The sequence below is a fragment of the Triturus cristatus genome, chromosome 4_1 (assembly GCF_964204655.1).
Source record: "Triturus cristatus chromosome 4_1, aTriCri1.1, whole genome shotgun sequence".
In the NCBI taxonomy this organism is placed as follows: Eukaryota; Metazoa; Chordata; class Amphibia; order Caudata; family Salamandridae; genus Triturus; species Triturus cristatus.
The window spans coordinates 819958612-819981374 of NC_140585.1; the positions used below are offsets into that span (position 1 = coordinate 819958612).

At 48.0% G+C, this 22763-nt stretch overlaps 1 protein-coding gene across 2 annotated transcripts in view; it reads left to right on the forward strand.

Moving 5' to 3' along the window:
• NUP107 (nucleoporin 107) overlaps window positions 1–22763 on the forward strand; it is a 528088-nt gene that overhangs the window by 158225 nt on the left and 347100 nt on the right. For both annotated transcript variants that reach the window (XM_085653472.1, XM_085653473.1), the window contains exon 16: window positions 17265–17410. In XM_085653472.1, the coding sequence (XP_085509598.1) occupies window positions 17265–17410 (146 nt within the window). The remainder of the gene's footprint in view (window positions 1–17264; window positions 17411–22763) is intronic.

A 22763-nucleotide genomic window follows, 5' to 3' on the forward strand; every position in this document is an offset into this window, starting at 1 on the left:
GTATAGTAGCTATGTGCCGAAAGATCAGAAAAGAAATAGAACGAATACATGAAGAGAGATTGGCAGTAGACGAGTTTGAACAAAACGAAGAGGGAGAATTAGAATTTCCCGCAAGACAGTCAGAAACTATAGCCTATGTAGGTAGAGGAAGATCTGGTAATAATACTAGATGTTTCACTGATCCAATACGTCCGATATGTCCAGATAATAACAGAACTTATCCAACACCTATAATAAATATAAGGTCTCCCGAACATTCGTTCCAAACCGCTGACAAACTACTCCGAGAACGAAGGGGTTATCACCTACTCGATTCTATGGATGAACAAGAATTAGCCAGATCAGCCGTTCACTGGATTGACAGTCCCGGAAAATATGGTGATGAAACAGTAGCACACACGTTTTTGAACCTCAGCCCAGATGAACAGCGTTTAGCTGGGATTTATATGATTCAACAACTTCTTATCTTATATAAGAACCAACATTCCGATCCTGGTCCTTTACCTGAAATATTGACTGAATTACTCACGAATAGATGGAGAGGTTCAGGTACTAAGTTAATTAGAGAAATACTAGAATCCAGAAAGCAGTACATTCTTTTTGTATGCCCAGAACATGTCTCATTGCCCATCAAAGAAAGAACGCCGTATTACATAGATAGACAGAATCCCTTGCGAGAAGTGCACCCAATAAAAGGCGAAGACAATGAGTTTAAACGCGTATTTGTATATACGCCCATATCTAAAATAGAATTGTTAGAAATGAAGAAAGTAGTACCCAGTCATGACAAAGACCCAGCGGGTTTCCACCGAGAAATTAAAGACATGTTACTCATGGGAGAATATACCTATCCTGACATTATGACAATATTAAAGGTATTAATGCCTGCTGGCATTTATGAAAAACTTAAGGAAAAAGAGTGGGAAGTGGGAGACCAAAAGATAGACTGGACAGCATTAGAAGCAGAAGAAAAGGCCCGAACTGCAGGAGCAGGGCTCGGGGATAAAGTTAAAGCACTACCAGGTTTACTAGTACAGGTACTGCCACGTTTATTAACTACGAAAAAGGAAGACTGGGGTGCAATCTCAGCCTGTAAACAAAAGCAAGATGAAGACACTAGTGATTTCTATGCCCGATTCGAGAAATGTTTTGGTATAAATAGTGGCATAAAAGCAAGTAGTGAGTCATATCCACATCTGTTTGTGACGAAATTAGTTGAAAATTCCTTGCCCCAAGTGAAGAATAGAGTATTGAAGTTCGAAAGTACCTGGCAAGGTAACACCCCGTCACAAATGTTACAAATGTTACAGTATCATCACAATAGAATTAGAGAAGAACAAGAACATGAACAAAGACGTATGAAAGACACAAAAATGAAAATGCTAGTTTCCCAGACAGTTCCAACTGACGGTCACAAAAAGGGTGTGACACATTCTGGAGATTCCGCAGTTCCTGTAAAAGGGACATGCAATTATTGTAAACAGCCAGGTCATTATGTACACGATTGTCCAGTCCTGAAACGTAATATCGCCGTAGGTATTGCAAAAGAAAGGCCACGGCCACCCAGACAGGATCAGAATGAACAAGGAGCCCCGCAGCATGCACAGTCCATGCCAGCTCCGCAACAGTCCATGCCAGCTCCGCAACAGTCTATACAGTTTGTGCCAGCTGCACCAGCGCTGCCTGTTGCTGCCACACAAACCACGACACGACAAATGTATCAGGCCGCACAGTATGAATATCCTGAGTATCAACGATACGCATGAACCAGCCTAGAGAGGGAAGTTGATTTACCCCTTATCGAGGTCCCTGTAGATCAAGAAGGACCTTATGTGCACAGTGAATTATTGGGTCAAGATAGAAAATTTTTACTTGATACAGGGGCAAGTCGAACAACAATAAAACGTAGTGAAGTTCCGGAGGCACCCCTCTCAGGCTCACAGAATATATCCCTTGGTTTTTCAGGAAAACCTATTGTTAATGAAGTATCACAGCCTCTTCCACTTACGATCGGACCCTTGACACGAACTACAGATTTATTGCTTACTAAATCATGTCCAGAAAACTTGTTAGGTATAAAAACATTGAAAGCTCTAGGAGCGATAATATGTTGTTCTCCGGAAGGAGTAAGATTATTTTTGCGTGATTTCAAAGGTCACTATGTATCCCGAGACATGGATCACCGACTACAGACTTTACCCACACATTTATGGGCACAAAGCCCTACTGATGTTGGTTGCATGAACATTACACCATATCGAGTCACACTAAAGGCAGGAGTGGTACTACCACGAATACGACAATACAAGCTACCACCAGATGCTGTAGTGGCTTTGCTGCAAATCATTGACGAGCTCATTGCCCAAGGAGTGATTGTGGAAACCGACTCCAATGTATGTAATTCCCCGATAATCCCGATTCTTAAACGAACTGATCCAAAGGCCCCGCCAATATATCGATTGGTTATTGATTTGCGCGAATTAAACAAATGCATTGTGCCACAATTCCCTGTGGTCCCCGATATCTCGTCATTACTGACAGCCATTGATTCGAACGCAACATTCTTTACTGTAATTGATCTCAAGAATGCTTTTTTCAGCGTCCCAATAGATCCGGAGAGCCAATACTTGTTCGGATTTAGTTTAAATGGACGAAGTTTTAAATTCACACGCGCACCTCAAGGATTTACAGAAAGCCCCAGCATCTATAGCCAAGCACTGAAACGAGAACTTGACAGTATACACATGCCAGTTAACACTGAACTGCTCCAGTATGTGGATGATCTGCTGATCACCGCCCGAAGCGAACCGGAATGTGAAAAAGCATCTCTGATGGTTTTACAATTTCTAGCCGAAAAAGGGCACAAGGTGTCCCCTTCTAAGCTGCAATTCTGTGTCCAGCGAGTTGTTTATCTTGGTCACTCGCTGTCCAAGGAGGGAAGGCAGCTTACACCCGATCGCATTCAGTTAATTGCTAACATGCCAATACCCAAGACACAAAAGGAGGTGCGGGCTTTTATAGGCCTCACTTCATATTGTAGGCAGTGGATCCCTCAATATGCATTTTTAGCAAAACCACTCATTCAGTTGACCACACAGGAGGCGGCCACATCGACTGTCCTCCCTTGGACTCAGGAACACACACTAGCTTTTGAAAGCTTAAAGAAAGCTCTATGTCAAGCACCTGTTTTAGCAACACCATGTTACAGAAAACATTTTACACTCTTTGTTACAGAACGCGAAAGTACTGCCTTGTCCGTACTCACTCAGGAACAAGCAGGATCACGCAAACCATGTGCCTATTTCTCTAGTACATTAGATCCCGTAGCCCAGGCTTTGCCTGCGTGCCTGAAATCAGTGGCAGCAACAGCTCTAGCAATAAGACAAAGCGATGCCATAGTGTTAGGACATCCATTGACAGTACAAGTACCGCATGCAGTAGAGGTTCTTGTGAACCGAACGCAAACACAACACTTGACCATAGCAAGACTTACAGGGTACGAACTAACATTGTTTCAGCCACACATAGAAATCAGACGCTGTAATACATTGAATCCTGCCACACTTTTACCTGTAATCGGAACAGACCCACTAGCTCATGATTGTATTGAAGTTATTACAATAACGACGAAACCCAGACAAGATTTGACAGATGTTCCATTGTTAGATCCAGACCTGACGTTGTATGTAGATGGTTCATGTATGAGAACAAGTACAGGAGATTTAGTGGCCGCATATGCAGTCACAACAGATACTGAAATCATTGAAACAAACTGTATAAATACCTTGTCAGCTCAAGCAGCAGAGCTTATTGCTCTGACACAAGCCTGTATCCAAGCCACAAATAAGAAAGTCAACATATACACTGACTCACGTTATGCATTCGGAGTTGTACATGACTTCGGCGTGCTGTGGCGAGAGAGAGGTTATTTAACTTCTCACGGTGCCCACATTCAGCACGGATCCCTCATTCATGCTCTGTTAGATGCAATACATTTACCCACTGCAATATCGATTATGAAATGCAAAGCACATACGAAAGTTACTGATATCATTTCTCAAGGCAATGATTTAGCTGACAGAACAGCTAAACAGACTGCGCAAACTCGCACATCCGACATGACAAAGACAATAGTCCAGACACCAACACATTGTATGACGATTAAGGATCCCGCTCTTGATATAATTGACATACAGACACATGCTACACCAGACGAAATAAAGAAATGGACGGAATTAGGAGGGATCCAAACGGACCAGGGATGGATGACGAAGGAGAAATCTGTATGGTTTCTTCCTGACTCTATGGTCCAAGCTATCATAAATACAATACACAGTCCAGCGCATCTAGGAGAGAAAGCTATGCTAGACAGCATTCAACACATTTGGTTCAACAAACATTTACGAGCAGCAGCTAAGCAAAAAGTCCGTACCTGTATGATATGTTGTCAGTTTAACCCAGGTAAAAGCATCCCCGTAGAGCAGGGTGGATTTCAGCCTCCTGATCACCCTTTTGAAGCCCTTCAGATGGATTATATTCAGATGGAACGATGTCGAGGATTCAAATATGTTCTCGTAGTTGTCTGCGCTCTTTCCCGCTGGACCGAAGCGTACCCAGTATCAGATTACACTGCCCCGACTACTGCCAAGCAGCTAGTTCGAGAATTCTTCCCACGGTACGGTTTACCACGTGTTGTCTATTCAGATAACGGCCAGCCGTTCTCATCCGAACTGATGAAACATGTTTCACTTCTGCTAGGATATCAGTGGAAGTTTCATTGTGTCCGACACCCCGAGGCAGCAGGTCTCGTGGAACGACATAATCAAACTTTGAAAATCAGATTGTCCAAAATATGTAGAGAGAAAGGTGTTGACTGGGTAGTAGCTTTACCAGTTGCACTCTTTTACATGAGAATGGTAGCACACTCTCGAACAGGGCTATCCCCTTATGAGGTGATCTTTGGAAGACCACCGAATATGTGGGGGACGCCTATACCCCGTAAAATAACTGATGTTGACTGTAATATGCTGACAGATTACTTGGCTTCCTTGATGTCTGCACTACAATCTTGTCGTTCACAGGTAGCTGCAGCCTTTCCTGACAACACTGAGGTGAAACCCCATGACGTAATTCCGGGGGATCTCGTTTTAGTGAGGAACTTTGATCGGAAGACTCAGCTGGATCCTAGGTGGAAGTCGCCGCAATTGGTCCTGCTCACCACAAGGACAGCCGTGAAGATCGAGGGCAGAAAAGGCTGGATACATTCAAGTCATATCAAGAAATTTCATGGACTACCATCGGATGTAAATGCCACACCTCGTGTGTCTTCACCCATTGACTCAAAGCTTCCTTTGGTTGAACTTAGTAGCCCGGAACAATATAAATTAAAACTCAGGTCTAATAGGTCAGACAATTTGATTGTTTAAGTCCTCTCCAAGGTGAAGCGGTTGAATTTGTCTCTGACATGTATCCCTTAGACCTGAATAGAGAAAAAACTCGAAAAATGTTGAAACGACATGCGTACTGTAAATCACTGCGTAGTCATTGTATAGTGACGTTATTAATTTTGTTTTTCTTGAGTCTTATAATAATAACTGCAAGTATATTGTTGCACATATATTATCCTATTTCTAAACATGTCTATAATGTTACTGCTGAACATTCTTTTAGTGACCTACCCCCGCATGAATTGTCCTATAGATTTGCGCTGCGCAATAACACTTTCATTAGTATGTTACATCATTCCCATCAGACTAGTAATGCTACCAATTGTTGGATATGTGGTCGACTCCCTCCCTATCAGAATTATAAGGGAGTTCTGCCCCTCTTTCCATATCCGTTTACACACAATGGCTCATGTGGAGCATGGTTTAGTTTAATTAATTCCTTAGATTCAAATACAGCAGTTTATCAAGACAATTGGGTATGGGGAAATCTGAACTTAGTTTTACTCAGTCTGCTACCCCGACAAGGAGGGTCGTCCCAAGAGAACAGGAACTGATCTAGAAAATGAAGTATATGGATTAGGTAATTTTACACTTAATCTCATGATCCTGAATGTCGAATCTGAAGTTGCACCAATTCTGCCTGCCATGTCAGTGTTCCCAGCTAAGGGTGAATTGTGTGTAAGAAAGAATGGTTCCATACATATGGGCCATAGTAGATGCACTACTGTAATAGAATTCAGTGATCAAGGCAAGTCTTCGTTTAGAGCTTCCCGCCATTCCTACTTCATATGTGGTCAGGATGCATATATGCGTCTGCCTCTAGATTGGGATGGTACCTGCTACATTGCATTCCTTTTGCCACCTGTTTTCCTAGCTCCTCCTGATTATCACAGAAATATTCATTTAGTACACAATAGAGAACGGAGAGATCTCCCAATTGTCGATTACACTGAGACGGCATGGGAAAAGTATGTAGATTTTAATAAAGGGCTCTTTCCCTATATAGGTACAGTTACCAATAGTAAGCTAATACGTAGATTAACTAGGACTCTTGAAGCCGTAGTGAATGAAACTATTTCCGCCCTAGGCAACTTAACAGAGGAGCAGTCTGCAATGAGGATTGTTGTTCTTCAAAATCGTCTTGTCCTTGACGTCATCCTGGCCGATAGGGGCGGAGCTTGTAGGGTCATCGGATCAAGCTGCTGCGTATTCATACCAGAAAATTCGCCATCTGTATATAAAGCTATAACCCGCCTTCATAAGATTGTGAGCCAGATACACCAGAATCCAGGCACTTGGACTTGGTCCGGGTGGTTTTGGAGCGTGTTATCAGCCTGGGGATGGAGAGTTCTATCCTTCCTAGGTATTGGCCTTCTTATACTATTCAGTTGCTGCTTATGCCTGCAATGTGGACCAGCGATTTGTGGTCTGTGTGCCACATCGTGTATTCCAACACCAAGATTTCGTTCGTCCCAGAAGAAAAAAGAAGAACAAATGATGCTATATGAACAGATCAATGGATTGATGAAGATTGATATCTCTTGATGGGCAAGTAGGGGACAAGGAGGGAATGTGGAAATATGGATTTTTCTGGTCAGTTATGTCCCCTATCTTGGACCCCAACGGTTCTATGTGCATGTTACAAGTACATGTATGTTCCCTCCAGTTCCAGTTATGAAGACGCAAATACATGTGCGTCCACCGTCAACATGTCCTCTTTCAGATCCGCCATGAATGGGCTGGATATTCGACTCCTAAGTACGAAAGGCCACCGACTTTATATGGCTCAGTTACTCCATTTTTGCAGTTCAGGCGAGTAGGCCCTGATTCTGCCATCAAGCCTTTCCCTGCTTTCTGCCTCTGACAGCTCCAGTCTGAGCTCACATCTGTATCCATGAACTTTGTCCTACTCCCTGTGCGGCTAACGGTGCTTGCCTCGGCCGATCTGTCTGCCTGCCAAAAACTGTATTTCACCTTCAAGTTATCTGTTTCGCTCCTCAGCCGATGCATTCCTGTCTAGTAGTTTAAGTAAACATTTCCTTTAGCTATTGAGCAAAGGGCCCGGCTTCTCTGTCCTCATGCAAGTAATTCATAGCCCCGTTACCATGGAAGGTTTCTGCCCTTGCATCTCATGTAGACACTTAGACGCTTGTGCACGCACACACAGTCAGTATAGAATAGATTTTGTCCAAAAGTCCTTCCTTTGTGGATAACATAGTTCTTTAAACATAGGATGTTAGATATGATTTGGGATTAGGTTGACTTGACCCCCCAGACTTCTTGTCTCCACATGTAGAGCTAAATGTCAAGTCCCCTTCACCCCCTAGTTGCACGTCAATCACACGTCATGCTGCTGCGCGCGCATCTCTGCCAAGTATTTCTGCTGACATTGCGAAATTATTTCATAGGTCCACCCACATGTGACATCACAACCAATGACGTTTCCTTGTTACTCCCAATTACGCCTTTTTCAGCTACGCATGTGAAATGTTATCTTTGCTATCAATTGTTACACCTCTTACATTGGTTTCATTGTAATGTCTGTTCTATAAAAATGATTACTTATCAATAAAGTATTGTACTCCACTTCCTGAACCCCCGTGGTGATGGAACTTGGAGGCCACGATTCGAATCGTCCATTGGAATAAAGCCCATTCTGAAACCTCTTATACCACGGATTCTGCCTCTTATTTTACTGAGCTATTTTACTAAGATTCCGTATCAAATTCAGTTCCGGTAATTAAATTATTTACCACAGGTAGATGGTGTCGGTCTATGGCGGTGTAAGCTTTTTGGCGACAGGCTTCTGTCTGTGCCTTCTCTCAATTCTTTACTGGCAGTATCGTGGTCTGTTTCCGCCTGCCTCACTGGAGACCAGGTTTCTTCCCCCTCGGGGAACTGTTCTTTTTTCTACGTTCTGTGCCTGTTATGCCGCACACCGGTATAGTTGTACCGATTGATCTGAAAGAGAGACGTTAGTGATGGAATCCTTACCTTAGAATATCCCCATGCGTCAGACTGGATCCGGAAAGTTTTGCTAGCAGTACCCTTGCGCATTAGTAGGTGGCGTCCTGCGGCTCCGCGTCCGTCGCTGGCGTCATAAGCACCGAGATGACGTCACGGAGACTACTTAGGCGCCACCCATACGCGCTGACGTCAGTTCTTTCTTTTTCCGCGCCTGCAAGCGCAGCTCCAGTTAGAGCATGTACCTTAGTCACTATTTGACTACTCTTTGAGACTTTTTATCCCCTTTTCTCCTGGTGCACGTAGGGATGCCTGGATTAAGTCTTGTGGGGCCTGCCGTCGCAATATGTCGGTGGCGGACCCCCACTATGTTTGCCTCTACTGCCTGGAGACCGACCACGACTCCTGGTCCTGCTGGGACTGTCGGGCCATGGCCCCGAAGGCCTTGAGGGAGCAGCGCCGGAAGCTGCTGGAGGTCCTGCAATCATCTCAGCCCCCTTCCAGATCCAGGGACCGGTCCCGGGGGTCGCTCGCGGGGCCGCAGTCGTCGCTCCCAGGGCTCCAAGTCTTCCCCCTTGGATTCCGGTAAGCGACGTCATAAAAAGAAGTTGAAGAAGTGTGTTCGCTCTCCGACATCCCCCCCGTCGGTCCTCTGATGCGGACGAGGGGGACAGGGGTTCTGCCCCTGCAGCTCCTTTGGAGCCTGGGAGTCGCGCGGCCTACCCGCCTTACCCAGGTCCGTCGGCGACTCCCAAACAGGTGCAAGAGTTTCTTGCCACCTTGGACCGCCTTTTTAGGCCTGGGGCTCCCGCCGGCGCGACTTCGGGCCCCGCGGTCCCATGTCAGATCCTGTTGGGACGTCGGCGGATCCAGCTGTGGCGCCACAGGATCCTACACCGTTGGCTCCGGCCCCGGCGCCACGAGGTCCGGCGCTGCCGGGTCTGGCCCCAGCGCCGCCCTTGGCTCCGCCGCCGCAGTGGGTGCCGTTTGTTCCGTCCTTGCCCCGGTTCCAGGACAATTTTGTTCCTGCCTGGGATCCGCATTGGGAGACGGCACCAGCCCGACCCCGGCCTGTGCCGTTCACGGTGCCGCTTCAGACGCCGTATGTTCCTTCTCCGGCTCTGCTGCCACGGCCGGTTCGGCCTGCAACAGAGGTGGAGGATGACTTGGCGGGGTCCGAGGAACCTCTTGCCCGTCAGTGCGACTCCGAGCATGACTGGGTGGACGACCAGGAGGACGCCTGCGACCTCGATGTCTCTTCTGACCCGGGGTTTGCCTCTCCCCCGCCTACTATGGAGGAGGGCGCTTCCTGCACGATGGTGCTCCGTCGGGCTGCTGAGGTCCTCAACCTCGATCTTCCTACGGTGGCCCTCAAAACTAATCTCCTCACTGAGGTGCTCCAGATGGCATCTACTTCATCGGAGCCCCTGCTTCCCTTTAACGACGCCCTCACCGACGTCCTGTTGGGCACTTGGTCGAGGCCGGCCACGGGGGCCCCTGTGGATAAGAATGACGCCAGGCGACACTGCCTGGTGACCCCGCGTTTCTGACCACTCATCCCACGCCTGAGAGTCTGGTCATCCAAGCCTCGACGTCGCAGAGTGCCTTTCCCACAGCTCCGCTGGATATGGACTCTAAGAAGCTGGAACAGTTCGGTAAGCGGTTGTTCTTGGGGCTTCGGCCGGTGAACACCGCCTGATTATTGGGCCGCTATTCCCACGAGGTGTGGGATACGGTTGCTCAGGTGTCAGTGTCCTGAGGCGGTCCATGCTGTACTTTCCCAGGTGGTTGCTGAGGGTAAGGATGCGCCTAAGTTCGCCATTCGGTGTGGTTTGGACACCGCTGACTCAATGGGCAGGGCGATTTCTACGACTGTGGCGCTGCGTCGCCACGCCTGGTTGCGATCTACTGGGTTCTCGCCCGATGTCCAGAGCTCGCTCATGGACATGCCCTTTGATGGCACTCACCTGTTTGGCGATAAGGCCGACAGTGCACTGGAGCGTTTTAAGGACTCGCGGGCCACAGCCAAGTCCCTGGGTCTTTCCACGAAGAGCACAGCCACTCCTGGTTTTCGTTCCTTTTGTGACCAAGGCAGGGGCGCCCAGGCACGTCCCTTTAGCAAGCCTGTGCAGAACCAGCCTCAGGGCGGCCGCGGCTTCTGCAGGGGAGGCTCTGGGTATCAGTGTGGAGGACAGTCCACCTCCGCTGCTTCTACCTCCAAACCTTCTAATCCGAGCTTTGTGGAGCACCCCAATCCGGTGGTTGGCACAATTCGCCATTACCTCCCCCACTGGCACGCTATCACATCGGACAAGTGGGTGTTGCAGATTATCCGCAAGGGTTACTCCCTTCCCTTTCAGTCCACCGCTCCTGCCATGCCACCTCGGTACCACCGCTTGTCGGGGGACCACTTGGCGACTCTCCAGCAGGAAGTTGCGGCCCTCTTGGTCAAGGGGGCCATCGAGTGCTTTCCTGGGCCAGAAGTATGGAGTGGTTGTCATTCCCACTACTTTCTGGTCCCCAAGAAGTACAAAGGGGGTCTGCGGTTCCCTTCTTGGACGTCAGGAACGTCAATCGCTTCCTCCGGAAGGAGAAGTTCAAAATGCTGACGCTGGCTCAGGTCTTGGCTGCCCTCGACCCTGGAGACTGGATGGTAGCGTTGGACTTACAGGACTCATATTTTCACATTCCCGTCCTGCCGGCCCACCTGCGTTACCTGCGGTTCACGGTAGACGAAGAGCATTTTCAGTTTGCCGTGCTCCTCTTAGGCCTTACCAGCGCCCCTCGGGTGTTCACGAAGGTGATGGCGGTGGTTGCAGCTCACCTGCGCAGGTCAGGGGTGTCAGTCTTCCCTTACCTCGACAACTGGTTGCTGAAGGTGGGCTTGCCCCAGGCAGTCATCAGCCACCTTCAGACTGCGGCCGACCTCCTGCATTTGATGGGGTTCTCCATCAACGTGCCGAAGTCGCACCTTAGTCCCTCTCAGAACCTCCCCTTCATTGGAGCGGTCTGGATTCGACGCGGTTTCAAGTTTATCCTCCCGAGCAGCGAGTCTGGGATATTCAGGCTATGATTCCGATCTTTCGGCCTCTGTCCCGGGTTTCAGTTAGGATGACCCTCCGGCTCCTGGGCCTGATGGCCTCCTGCAGCCTGCTAGTGCAACATGCCAGGTGGCATATGCGGGCTCTGCAGTGGGACCTGAAGTTCCAGTGGGCGCAGCATCAGGGCATCCTGTCTGATCATGTCCAGATCTCGGAGGGCACTGCACGACAATTGCAGTGGTGGCTCACGAATCGCGATTGGGTCAGTGGCAGATCTCTCTCCCTTCCCCAACCGGAGCACACACTGGTGACTGGTGCGTCCCTCCTGGGATGGGAAGGCTACTTGGGAGAGGCGGAGATCAGAGGACTCTGGTCTCCGGCGGAGTCCCGGCTCCATATCAACCTTTTGGAGCTTTGGGCGATCCAACTTGCACTGAAGGAAGTCTTTCCCTCTGTCTGGGGAAGTGTGGTGCAGGTGTTCATGGACAACACCACCGCCATGCGGTACTGCAACAAACCGGGCGGTAGGGGTTCTGGACCCTATGTCAAGAGGCTCTGCGCCTCTGGACATGGCTGGAACATCAAGGCATTAACTTGGTAGTTCACCACCTGGCAGGTTCTCTGAACGCCAGGGCGGACTAACTCACCCGCCGGTGCTTGATGGATCTTGAATGGCGTCTGAACTTGGGCGTGGTGCAAGGTCTCTTTCAGCAGTGGGGAGAGCCTTGGTTAGATCTATTCGCCACCGAAAAGAACACGCAATGTCATCAGTTCTGCGCGTTGGAATTTCCAAGGAGGAACTCGCTCGTCGAAGCTTTTCGTCGCGAGTGGAGCTGCGTCTTTTGTATGCCTTTCCGCCTATACCACTTCTGCCCAGAGTGCTGAAGAAGATTTGGCGCGACCAGGCCCAAGCCATCATTGTGGCTCCGGATTGGGCACGAACATACTGGTATCCTGAGCTACTCAGCATGGCGATCGATCCCCCGATCCGTCTGCCTCTTTGGGAAGATCTTCTGTCGCCGGAGCAGGGAACGGTCCTCCACCCCAACCTGTCCAGCCTCCACCTCCATGTGCGGAGATTGAGCGGCGACAGTTGACAGCTTTCGATCTTCCTCCCGAAGTCTGTGATGTCTTTCTGGCAGCCAGGCGTCCCTCCACTAAAATGGTATATGCCTGCAGATGGAACAAGTTTGTGGCATGGTGCACAGGGAAGGCTGTGGATCCCCTTTCTGCCCCTCTTTCTGAAGTCCTTCTGTTCCTTCTTTCTTTGGCCCAGCAGGGCTCTGCCCTGGGCACTATCAAAGGTTATCTTTCGGCCATCCCCGCCTCTTTACGGCTTCCAGACCAGCCTTCTCTTTTTAAGTCCCCGGTTGTTATCCGTTCATTGAAAGGCATTATGCACACGTTTCCTCCGGTGCCGTTCATAATGCCTCAGTGGGTCTTAAACCTTGTCTTGACGTATCTGATGTGCGCTCCCTTTGAGCACCTTCATAACTGTCCTCTGCGTCTTCTCACTCTCAAGACTGCTTTCCTGGTAGCTATCACCTCTGCTAGAGAGTGAGTGAGCTCCAGGCTCTTTCTTCCAAGCCTCCTTTCCTTTCTGTTCATCCGGACAAGGTGGTTTTAAGGACCCGTCCTTTTTTCTTGCCAAAGGTTGGCTCGCCCTTCCACATCGGGCAGACCATCACTTTGCCCACCTTCTTTCCACCTCCGCATCCTTCAAGGGAGGATGAGAGGCTCCACCGTCTGGACCCGAAACGTGCGCTCGCATTCTATCTGAAGCGTACACAGCAGTTCCGGGTGGATGACCAGCTCTTTGTTGGCTACGTGGGCGCCAAGAAAGGTCGAGCTATGCACAAACTGTCTATCTCGCGGTGGGTCGTTCTGTGCATCAAAGCATGTTACTCCTTGGCTAAGATGGGGCCTACTGTGCGGTTGCGTACCCATTCGACCAGGGCGACTGCAGTCACTACTGCCTTGGGACGCGGCGTTCCCTTGCAGGACATTTGTCAGGCACTACGTGGGCCTCGCTGTACACATTTACCAAGCATTACTGCCTTGACAGTCCGGTCCGTAGAGACTGCTTCTTTGGCCGTTCTCTTCTCCGTGACTTTCTGGTGAATCTGTTCGCAGACCCTCCACCGGGGTTGGTAATGCTGGGGTATCTATTCTAAGGTAAGGAATCTATCACTAACGTGTCTCTTTCAGATGCACAAGTTACTACTTGTGTAACGACATATGTGTAAGAGACATTAGTTGGTGATAGATTCCTTACCGCCCCACCCGTCCTCCCCGTTCAGCGAACTGATTCTAGGATTAAGGTCATCCCTCTTTCAGGGCCCTAGTTTCATGGCACCAGTGGTCAGTTTCTTGCATGGCTCTGCGTTTCTGGCGCGGAAAGTCGTGTACAGAACTGACGTCAGCATGCATGGGTGGCACCTAAGTAGTCTCCGTGACGTCATCTCGGCGCTTATGCCGCCAGCGACGGACGCGGAGCCGCAGGACGCTACCTACTGACGCGCAAGGTTACTGCTAGCAAAACTTTCCGTATCCAGTCTGACGCCTGGGGATATTCTAAGGTAAGGAATCTATCACTAACTAATGTCTCTTACAGATATATCTTTACACAAGTAGTAACTTGTGCAGCGACTCCCCACTTTAGGGTTTTGTCACTTCACGTATGTATGGCAACATTCTTGTTCTACACACCACAGGGGTGCTTGCATGCTAGGTCCTTTTTGCCCTAGTATCAGGCCTTCTTGCTCACTCTCTCCTTCGGGATAGAGTCCTATATTTGTTTCTGGCTTTTCAGGTTATCCCCTCACAATGGTACCTTTTGGTACTTTTGGCTGCATGCCTACCTACGGAACTTTTGCTCCATGGTGGCTCGTCTGTCGGCACTAGATTCTGGGTTCGGCCCGGCGACTGTTGTCACATGTCCTAGGGGGTACACATTTAATGTGCTTTTTTTCTTGCACACACGGGCCTCCTGTTGCGGCTCCTGTTCTTGGCCTAACAGTCTTCGGACTGTTCCCTGTTTCATTTTGGCACCACTGTGGTGTATGTTCAGGCGGTATGCTCTACCGTTGTCATGCTGTTTTGCCCCTTTGGGGCTTCGTTTCTCATGGATCATAGGGATCGGTGCTGGGATCTTTCTTTAAAGGGGTCGCTACATTGTTTCTTACGTTGGCACTGATCTTTCTAGTTCTGTATTTCCTTTAGTCTGTGTCTGGGCGGGAGAGGTCTCTCACCGTCCCTTGTCGGATTGTGGTGTCTTTGCTGTCCCTTGTTCATGCCCCTTACGGAGTTTCCTGGATCTCATTTCAGTTGCCCTGGCATTGTGGTTCCCACCGTGTTTCATCTGCCTTTTTACGAATATGTTCTCCTGGAACTTAGGGGTTGTTTTGAGATGCTCCTCCTATGGGGTATGGCTTGGGTATCTATTCTAAGTTAAGGAATATGCGGCTAGATGTCTCTATCAGATGGAAGATTTACTTACCTTCGGTAACAATATATCTGGTAGAGACACAGTTTAGCCGCAGATTCCTTAATGCCCGCCAAACCTCCCTGCTCTGCGAAGACCTTGTCATATAGTGTTTTTCCACCTAGCCCCCCCCCCCCCCCGCCCCCCCACTCTCCTTTCTGGGGGCCTTGGTCTTCCGGAGGTGTGCTCTTGCACCTCACTCTGGGGTAGGGTGTGTTCTCCTGCGTGGGGCCGGTCTGCCTCCAGTCTGTTCTAGTGGTTCGTTGGTGGCATGTTCTCGCACCATCCTTTGGCGCAGGGCATGTTGTTCGGCTTTCGAGCCCTTTGGTTCTCCACTCCGCCCACGTTTTTAACTGCCCTTTTATGTTGCTCCACCTGTGTTCTTCACGCGTCAAGTTAATCTGTTTTTTATCCCCTCCCACCGTCCAGGCCTGTGCCGCCTCCTTTCTATGGCAGTCGGTTGGGTTATCTTTGGCGCTACCGTCATTGAATCTCTGGAGTGTGTGTCTAGTGAACTTTCTGGTGGGTGTTCACTTCTAGTCACTTGTCTTGCAACACGTTGCTTCGATATGGTGGTTCTTTTAATTTCCCTCCTGTGGTCATATCTTTTGTGCCGCAGCCGTTACCCCTCTCGAGGTGGGGCACAACTTGGCAGTGTGTTGGGCCCTTGCTTGACGCCTGGGGAGATATTCTAAGTTAAGGAATCGGCGGCTAGACTGTGTCTCTACCAGGTATATCGTTACCGAAGGTAAGTAACTCTTCAGTTGGTTTGTAACAGTAACTATATTTTGATCCAGTGAGGGCTAGTGTTTGAAGATGAATGCCAGTAGCCTTCCTGTTATCACATAATTGGTTTGTTTGCAGCACTGCTTATTTTTAGATTTTCCTGCTGCAATAAAACAGTTTTCTCTCATCAGCAGTATCTACTCCATGCTCTTAAGATAAATAAAGGTTTGACATTCCCAAGAAACAGCAACTGAGTTTGAGACATCCTGTGCTAAAGTGTGCCACAAAGCTGTAGCTGGTTTGGAGCTGTGCCAATTTTCTTACTTCTTCAAAAGTATTCAGTGTTCTGTGGGGCTTCTTGACCCATAATATTTTTAAACCTCATCTCTGTTGTGATGGTAATCATCGTAACTGTTTTGGGTATCTTGGGAAGTCACTGAAGCTGACTTAAGCTGTAAAGCAATAGCTTTGGTTGCCTTGTAAACCAGGACTAATAATAGCATGGTGCTTACTCTAGGACTTGCTCATAATTAGGCTTCGCCCTCTTGGGCATTAGCCTGCAGGCGAAAGGGGTCTCTTCATAGCCTTTCTAGATGGGCCCAGTGCAGCTCCCTTACTTGACGAACAGTGAGCCCTGTCAGGGAGATATGTTTCAGTTGAAACTTGCCCAGATGGAAGCTCAACTCCTTGCTTTTCGCACATCAGAGGTCACAAAGACACAGTTCCTGTCACTTTGTAGGTTGCCAAGCGATTAACTATTTGAACATATTTTACTTTCTTAAGATGTGCATCTGTGAAAATATGTAAGGCAATGTGTGCCTTATTGGAATGTCAGGAATGTGTCCGTACTTGTAATTATACTAATAACCTTTTGATTCACACCTTAGACAAGCTGCACTTTTTACAGTTATTAATATACTAATTTAGTACATAACATGCATATCTAAGACCTACACTTTACATGCAATGTTCTACAACAGATTATGGTAAGGCAGGTTACCCCATACCTTTCAAACTCAGTGCAGGTTTAATGTTTCCTTAAGGGCATGCGAGTAACATGGAGGTCATAGCCCTGCAGCTACTGAGGCGAGCAGATAGGTGGTTGGCTCTATGTATGGTCCCATACCTTTTGGTCTGTAGTTCCCAAATCTCCTGTACGTTTTATACACCTCTACATTACATCAGTTCAGTATTAACAGCGAGAATTGGCGACTTGAGAAACTAAGCCCATAGCGGTTGGGATATCATATAATGCACCTGAATTGTCTAGGTCTTCATCCCGACAAAAATCAAATATAGAAAAACACATTTTAGCACCAAAGATATCTGGATAATCCTGCCTTCTGTCTGATTTTATTTTATTGACATGTATCTGCTACAAAATGAGTAAATTATGAAAGGTAAGGTGTGGTACCTCCAATCTGTTAATATTATAAAGTTAGCCCTATGAAAGGATTCTTCTGCAAAGCGAAAATAGAGTATTGTATAGCTTTAACATCAACAGATGTGTTTTATTGACATATGTGTACTCCAAGTTCAGTACAGTGCATTGGGCAATAGAATGAAGCACGCCTAACTGTTCTCTGTTTTGCTAATTCATAGCTCCTTCCGGTGTGTAACTCGTGGGAAGACACAGTCTGGGCCTATTTTAGGGTTATGGTTGACTGTCTTGTTGAGCAGGAAATCCGGACATCCGTGATGACAACACAGGAGCCTGAAGAGCTACCTAGAGACTACATGGAGGCAAAGTGAGTGAATGTATATTTGTTCAACTGTCAGACCTAAGATGTAGGTCCTTTGTAATAATGGTTTGCTCACTTATAACAAAAGTGAAACTAGTTTGTTCGAGGCATATGAGCTGCTGCAGTCACATTATTGCATTAGATCGCCGCCTAGTGTTGGGTCCGGATGTTGCACGTTGTTGTCTTGGAAGAGTCTTCGAGATCTCACAAGATAGGTGACTCCTCCCCTGGACTACAGTGCGCATGGACAGCTCCTCCATCGTCAGATTGTTTTTTTCCGCCATCGGGTTTGGATGTACTTCTGCGACGCCAACTTCGACTCCGAAGTTTTCAACTTTCTTCACGGCAAATCCAAGTATCTCGACGGGATTGCTCTCCGGTCGATACCCTAGAACTTTACGAGACTTTATTTCTCATATTTCCATCGACACAGGCCTCCGGGCCTATCGACGCCACTCGGGCCTCGGGCCCATGGAAAGGACCCCCTTCAAAAAATTTCCCCAGTGTGGTGCTAAATACCCACACACGGATCATCACCCGGTGTGCAACAGATGCCTATCTCCGGAGCATAGAGAAGAAGACTGCTCAGCCTGCGCACTCTTCCGTTCCAAAAAGACAATCGGGAACCGAAGGGCCCATCGACAAGCGATGCAGCGGCACCGGAACCGGACGATATCTTCGACGACCCCTCGGATGCCGAGGACTCGGACGATCTACAGCTCGTCACAGTCGAAGAATCGGACTCCGATGACCCAATCCCATCGGGGCAGCACGTGAGTACCGATGCCCCTGTCCCAATCACCCCACATAAGGCTCCGGTCAAGACATCGCCACAAGGCCTTCGTCACGATCGAAATATCCCTTCGGAAGCCCCACCCTCGGGCCCGGCTCCGAAGATAACCGAAAAGCCTTCCGGTAGCTCGGGACCGAGCAAACCGTATCTCCCTACACCCAAAATGCCTTCGGCGCCGAGAAAAACACATCCGGCGCCGAAAGACTCGACCGTTCCCAAAAACGTCGAGCCGAAGAAAAATATCGAGCCGAAAAAGTTAATCGACCCGAAAAAGACTAACGACTCCAAAAAGGTCACCGAGCCTAAAAGACAGATCGAACCCAAGAAAACGGTCAATCCGAAAAAGGACGTCGAAGTCAAGAAAGCTCCCGAACCGACCAAAAAGAAGGTTCCCGAGCCAGATAGGTCGAAGCCGAAGCCTACAAACCCTTCGACTCCCAGCAAAAAACACAACAAATCTTCGGTGCCGAAACCACCGAATACAGAGGAGGAGCTGTTTTTTCCGGATCCTGTCGATCCAAAACAGAAAAGAATCATCATAAACCCTAACACAGGTCATGTGGTGCTCCACAAGAGGAAAATTCATCCTGCATTACCCTCTCCTATTCCTCTGAAGAGGAAGGACATTGCTACCTCTCCTATTAGGCCTGTCACCCCTCCTCCTCTCTCTCCTATTCTACCTTATGTGCCATACACACCCCCCATGCCTCCACAGCCTGTTGGGGACCCAGATGACGACACAGATAATGATCCACAGGACCCTTATGACGATCCTGATGACCCAAACCCCAACCTGGACACATGGGGAAACCCATATTCACCAGATAACACACCTCTTCTGGACCCCACACCATACCCTTCCAAACCATCCCCTCCTGATGACACCATTGCTTTTCATCAGTTAGTGGACAGGGCTGCTAGTTTCCACGGGGTAGATATGCATGCTGACCCTCTGGAAGAGGATTTCTTGCTGGACACCTTCCCAACCACAGAAAGAAGTGCCCGCACTTTACCCATGCTCAAAGGAGTTTTAAAACATGCACCAGAAATATTCAAAGACCCCATTAGGGCTAGGATACTCAACCCTAGACTGGAAAAGAAATATAGAGCAGCACCCTCCGACCCTACATACATCAATGGTCAACTACAGCTAGACTCTTTAGTGGTTGCCAATGCACGGAAGAGGGCAAACTCACAAACCACTGGCGATGCTGCACCACCAGAAAAAGAGTCCAAACTACTGGAGGCCTCAGGGAAAAGGGTGGCTTCACAAGCAGCCAACACCTGGAGAATAGCTAACACACAAGCATTGTTAGCTAGATATGACCGAGCACACTATGACAAACTAGAGGAGCTACTACAACATCTCCCTGACCCATATAAACAACAGGCAACTGATCTTATCCAAGAAGGAAAGTTCATCACTAATGCCTCGATAAAGTGTGCTCTAGATGCAGCCGACACAGCATCTAGAACAGTCAATACAAGCGTAATGTTAAGAAGACACGCCTGGCTTCGCATATCAGGTTTCAAACCTGAGGTGCAAACCACTATTCTCAATCAACCCCTTAACCACGATTTCCTGTTTGGGCCTGAAACAGATGTCCTACTAGACAAGATGAAGAAGGACACTGACACCGCTAAATCTATGGGTGCACTACAGTCTTACCATTCCAAACGTTCCTTTCGTAGATCCTCCTATAGAGGTACAGGGAGAGGGAATAACACACAAACCTCTCAAACTTTCCAAACTACCTCTCAAAACACATTTCAAAAAGGCAGAGGAGGATATCGAGGAAACAATACTAAAGACAGAGGTAGAGGTAACAACAACAACCGTACCTCCACCACTCCCAAACAGTGACCTCCTACACCTGCCTCCAGACCACTTAACACCAGTCGGAGGCAGATTATCACAGTTCCTACCTGTCTGGGAATCCATCACAACAGACAGGTGGGTGAAGCAAATTATCCATTCTGGTTACTGTCTGGAACTTGCATCTACCCCACCCAACATACCACCCAAACACAGACCAATGTCAGAGGAACATACCATGCTATTGCAACAAGAGGTCTTAGCAATGCTACAAAAGCACGCTATAGAACCGGTTCCCCTGCAGCAACAAGGAAAAGGAGTTTACTCCTCTATTTCCTAATCCCCAAAAAAGACGGCTCCCTCAGGCCCATTCTCGACCTTCGTCCCCTCAATCACTACATACACTCAGATCATTTCCACATGATCACACTTCAACAAGTACTACCACTACTACAGCAAGGCGATTTTCTCGCCACGCTAGATCTCAAAGACGCATACTGTTGTGTCCAAATTTTAGTCTCAAGGTCCACACTTACCAGTGGCCTGCAATGTAAGTCAAATAATGAGCAGTTGGCAACGTAGAAGGTTCAAGCGTTTATTGGCCAGACAGAACTCTATATAGAGGAGCCTCATCGACCCTCACCCATCAGGTGCGCCGAGGAAGACTGAAGAATTACAGTCAAAACCAGACAGATATACTTTCAGTGAATACATGAAGTCAGCACATGGAAATCTACAAGTTGGCTCGGAAGAGAGGAAGACCCATATTTGGCACATATAATTAGCTCAGCTCAGGCACAGGAATGTGCTTATCTCACAACTCGGCCTTGGGGCCTCAGACTGTTTACTTTCAGCTGCTCTTAGTAAATCACACTCCAAGAGGGAGGGGGATTGTGCCATGCACGGAGCTACAGAACAAATGTCTGCATCAGAGGTCTTTTCTGCCATTAACAAGCTTCTATTTCTTATAACAGAAACATACAGAAACATCCATATTATAGACTTAGCTGGAGGAAAGCAATGTAGCATAACAAGTCTCTTACTGAGAAGGCAAGAATAAGATAGAAGCTTCCACATTACAGAAACAATTCTATACACCTGAAGCTTGCACATTACAAAGATAGCTCAGTGGGTTGCAGCACATGAATAACAAACTGCGACTTCATATTGATTAGACATATTAGATACACTGGGCTTAACTATATATTTAACTCGATTACTTCATCCTAACCAGAGCATGATAAACTAAGGGTAAATGGTGGACAGAAAAGACCATGTGACCGAACAACGAGGGAGCCTCAAACCAAAATGGCCGTCGTTCTGCTCCCGGCCCTTTTATCGCATTAGGCCTAACAGGAGTTTCGGACTATTGGTTAGGCTAAAACTAAGCGGACTGGTTTTAGATATACTGTGCTAATCATATATTAATATTTGGTCACCACAATACTTTCATATACCCATTCATCCCGCGCACAGGAAATACCTCAGATTCGTAGTGCAGGGACAGCACTACCAATTCAAAGTCCTACCCTTCGGGGTAACAACAGCACCAAGGGTGTTCACAAAATGCTTAGCAGTAGTGGCAGCACATCTACGGAGACAACATATTCACGTGTTTCCATATCTAGACGATTGGCTGATAAAGGCCAAATCACATCACCAGTGTCTGCAGCACACTGTGACCACAATCCATCTACAACCCTCCCATATACAGCAGTATCTAGGAGCAACAATAGACTCCACAGTAGCAAAGGCTTACCCAGCTCCAGCCAGGATACAGAACATTCAAGCTCTGATCCAAAGATTCCAACCTCAGACTCTCTTGCCAGCAAGGGTGTTTATGCAACTCATAGGCATGATGGCATCTTGCATAATCATAGTCCCACATGCTCGGCTACAAATGCGTCCCATACAGGAATGCCTAGCAACACAATGGAACCAGGCTCAAGGGAAACTAAGGGACCTAGTGTTGGTAGACAGTCGTACCCATCGCTCTCTGCAGTGGTGGAACACACAAAACCTTTCAAAAGGGCGACTGTTCCAAGAGCCAGTTCCACAGGTAGTGTTGACAACAAACGCATCACTCACAGGGTGGGGAGCCCATCTACTTCAACATACAGTGCAAGGTCTATGGACACCGCACCAAAAGATACACCACATAAACTACCTAGAATTACTAGCAATATTTCAGGCAATGAAGGCCTTTCAAAAACACATAGCCAACAAGACTGTCCTAGTCCGGACGGACAATATGACAGCAATGTTCTACATACAGAAACAGGGGGGGACACACTCTCTACAGCTTTCACGCCTAGCGCAAAGCATATGGAGATGGGCCATTCCACAAAACATCCATCTTCTAGCAGAACATCTCCCAGGAGTGAACAACCAGATTGCAGACCTATTGAGCAGACACAGTCAACAGATCCACGAATGGGAACTTCACCCAGAGGTCCTACTCCCGTTCTTTCAAGCATGGGGACACCCGGACATAGATCTGTTCGCCACAAAAGAAAACGCAAAATGCCCATCCTTCGCCGCCAGGTTCCCACACCCGCAGTCGAAGGGCAATGCGATATGGATGAACTGGTCAGGCAGATTTGCATACGCTTTTCCGCCAACCCCACTCATTCCATTAGTGGTACGCAAACTAACGCAACAAACACTTACAATGATCCTGGTTGCTCCCACATGGGCGCGACAACCATGGTACACAACACTCCTAGAACTCTCAGTCGTCCCTCATCAAC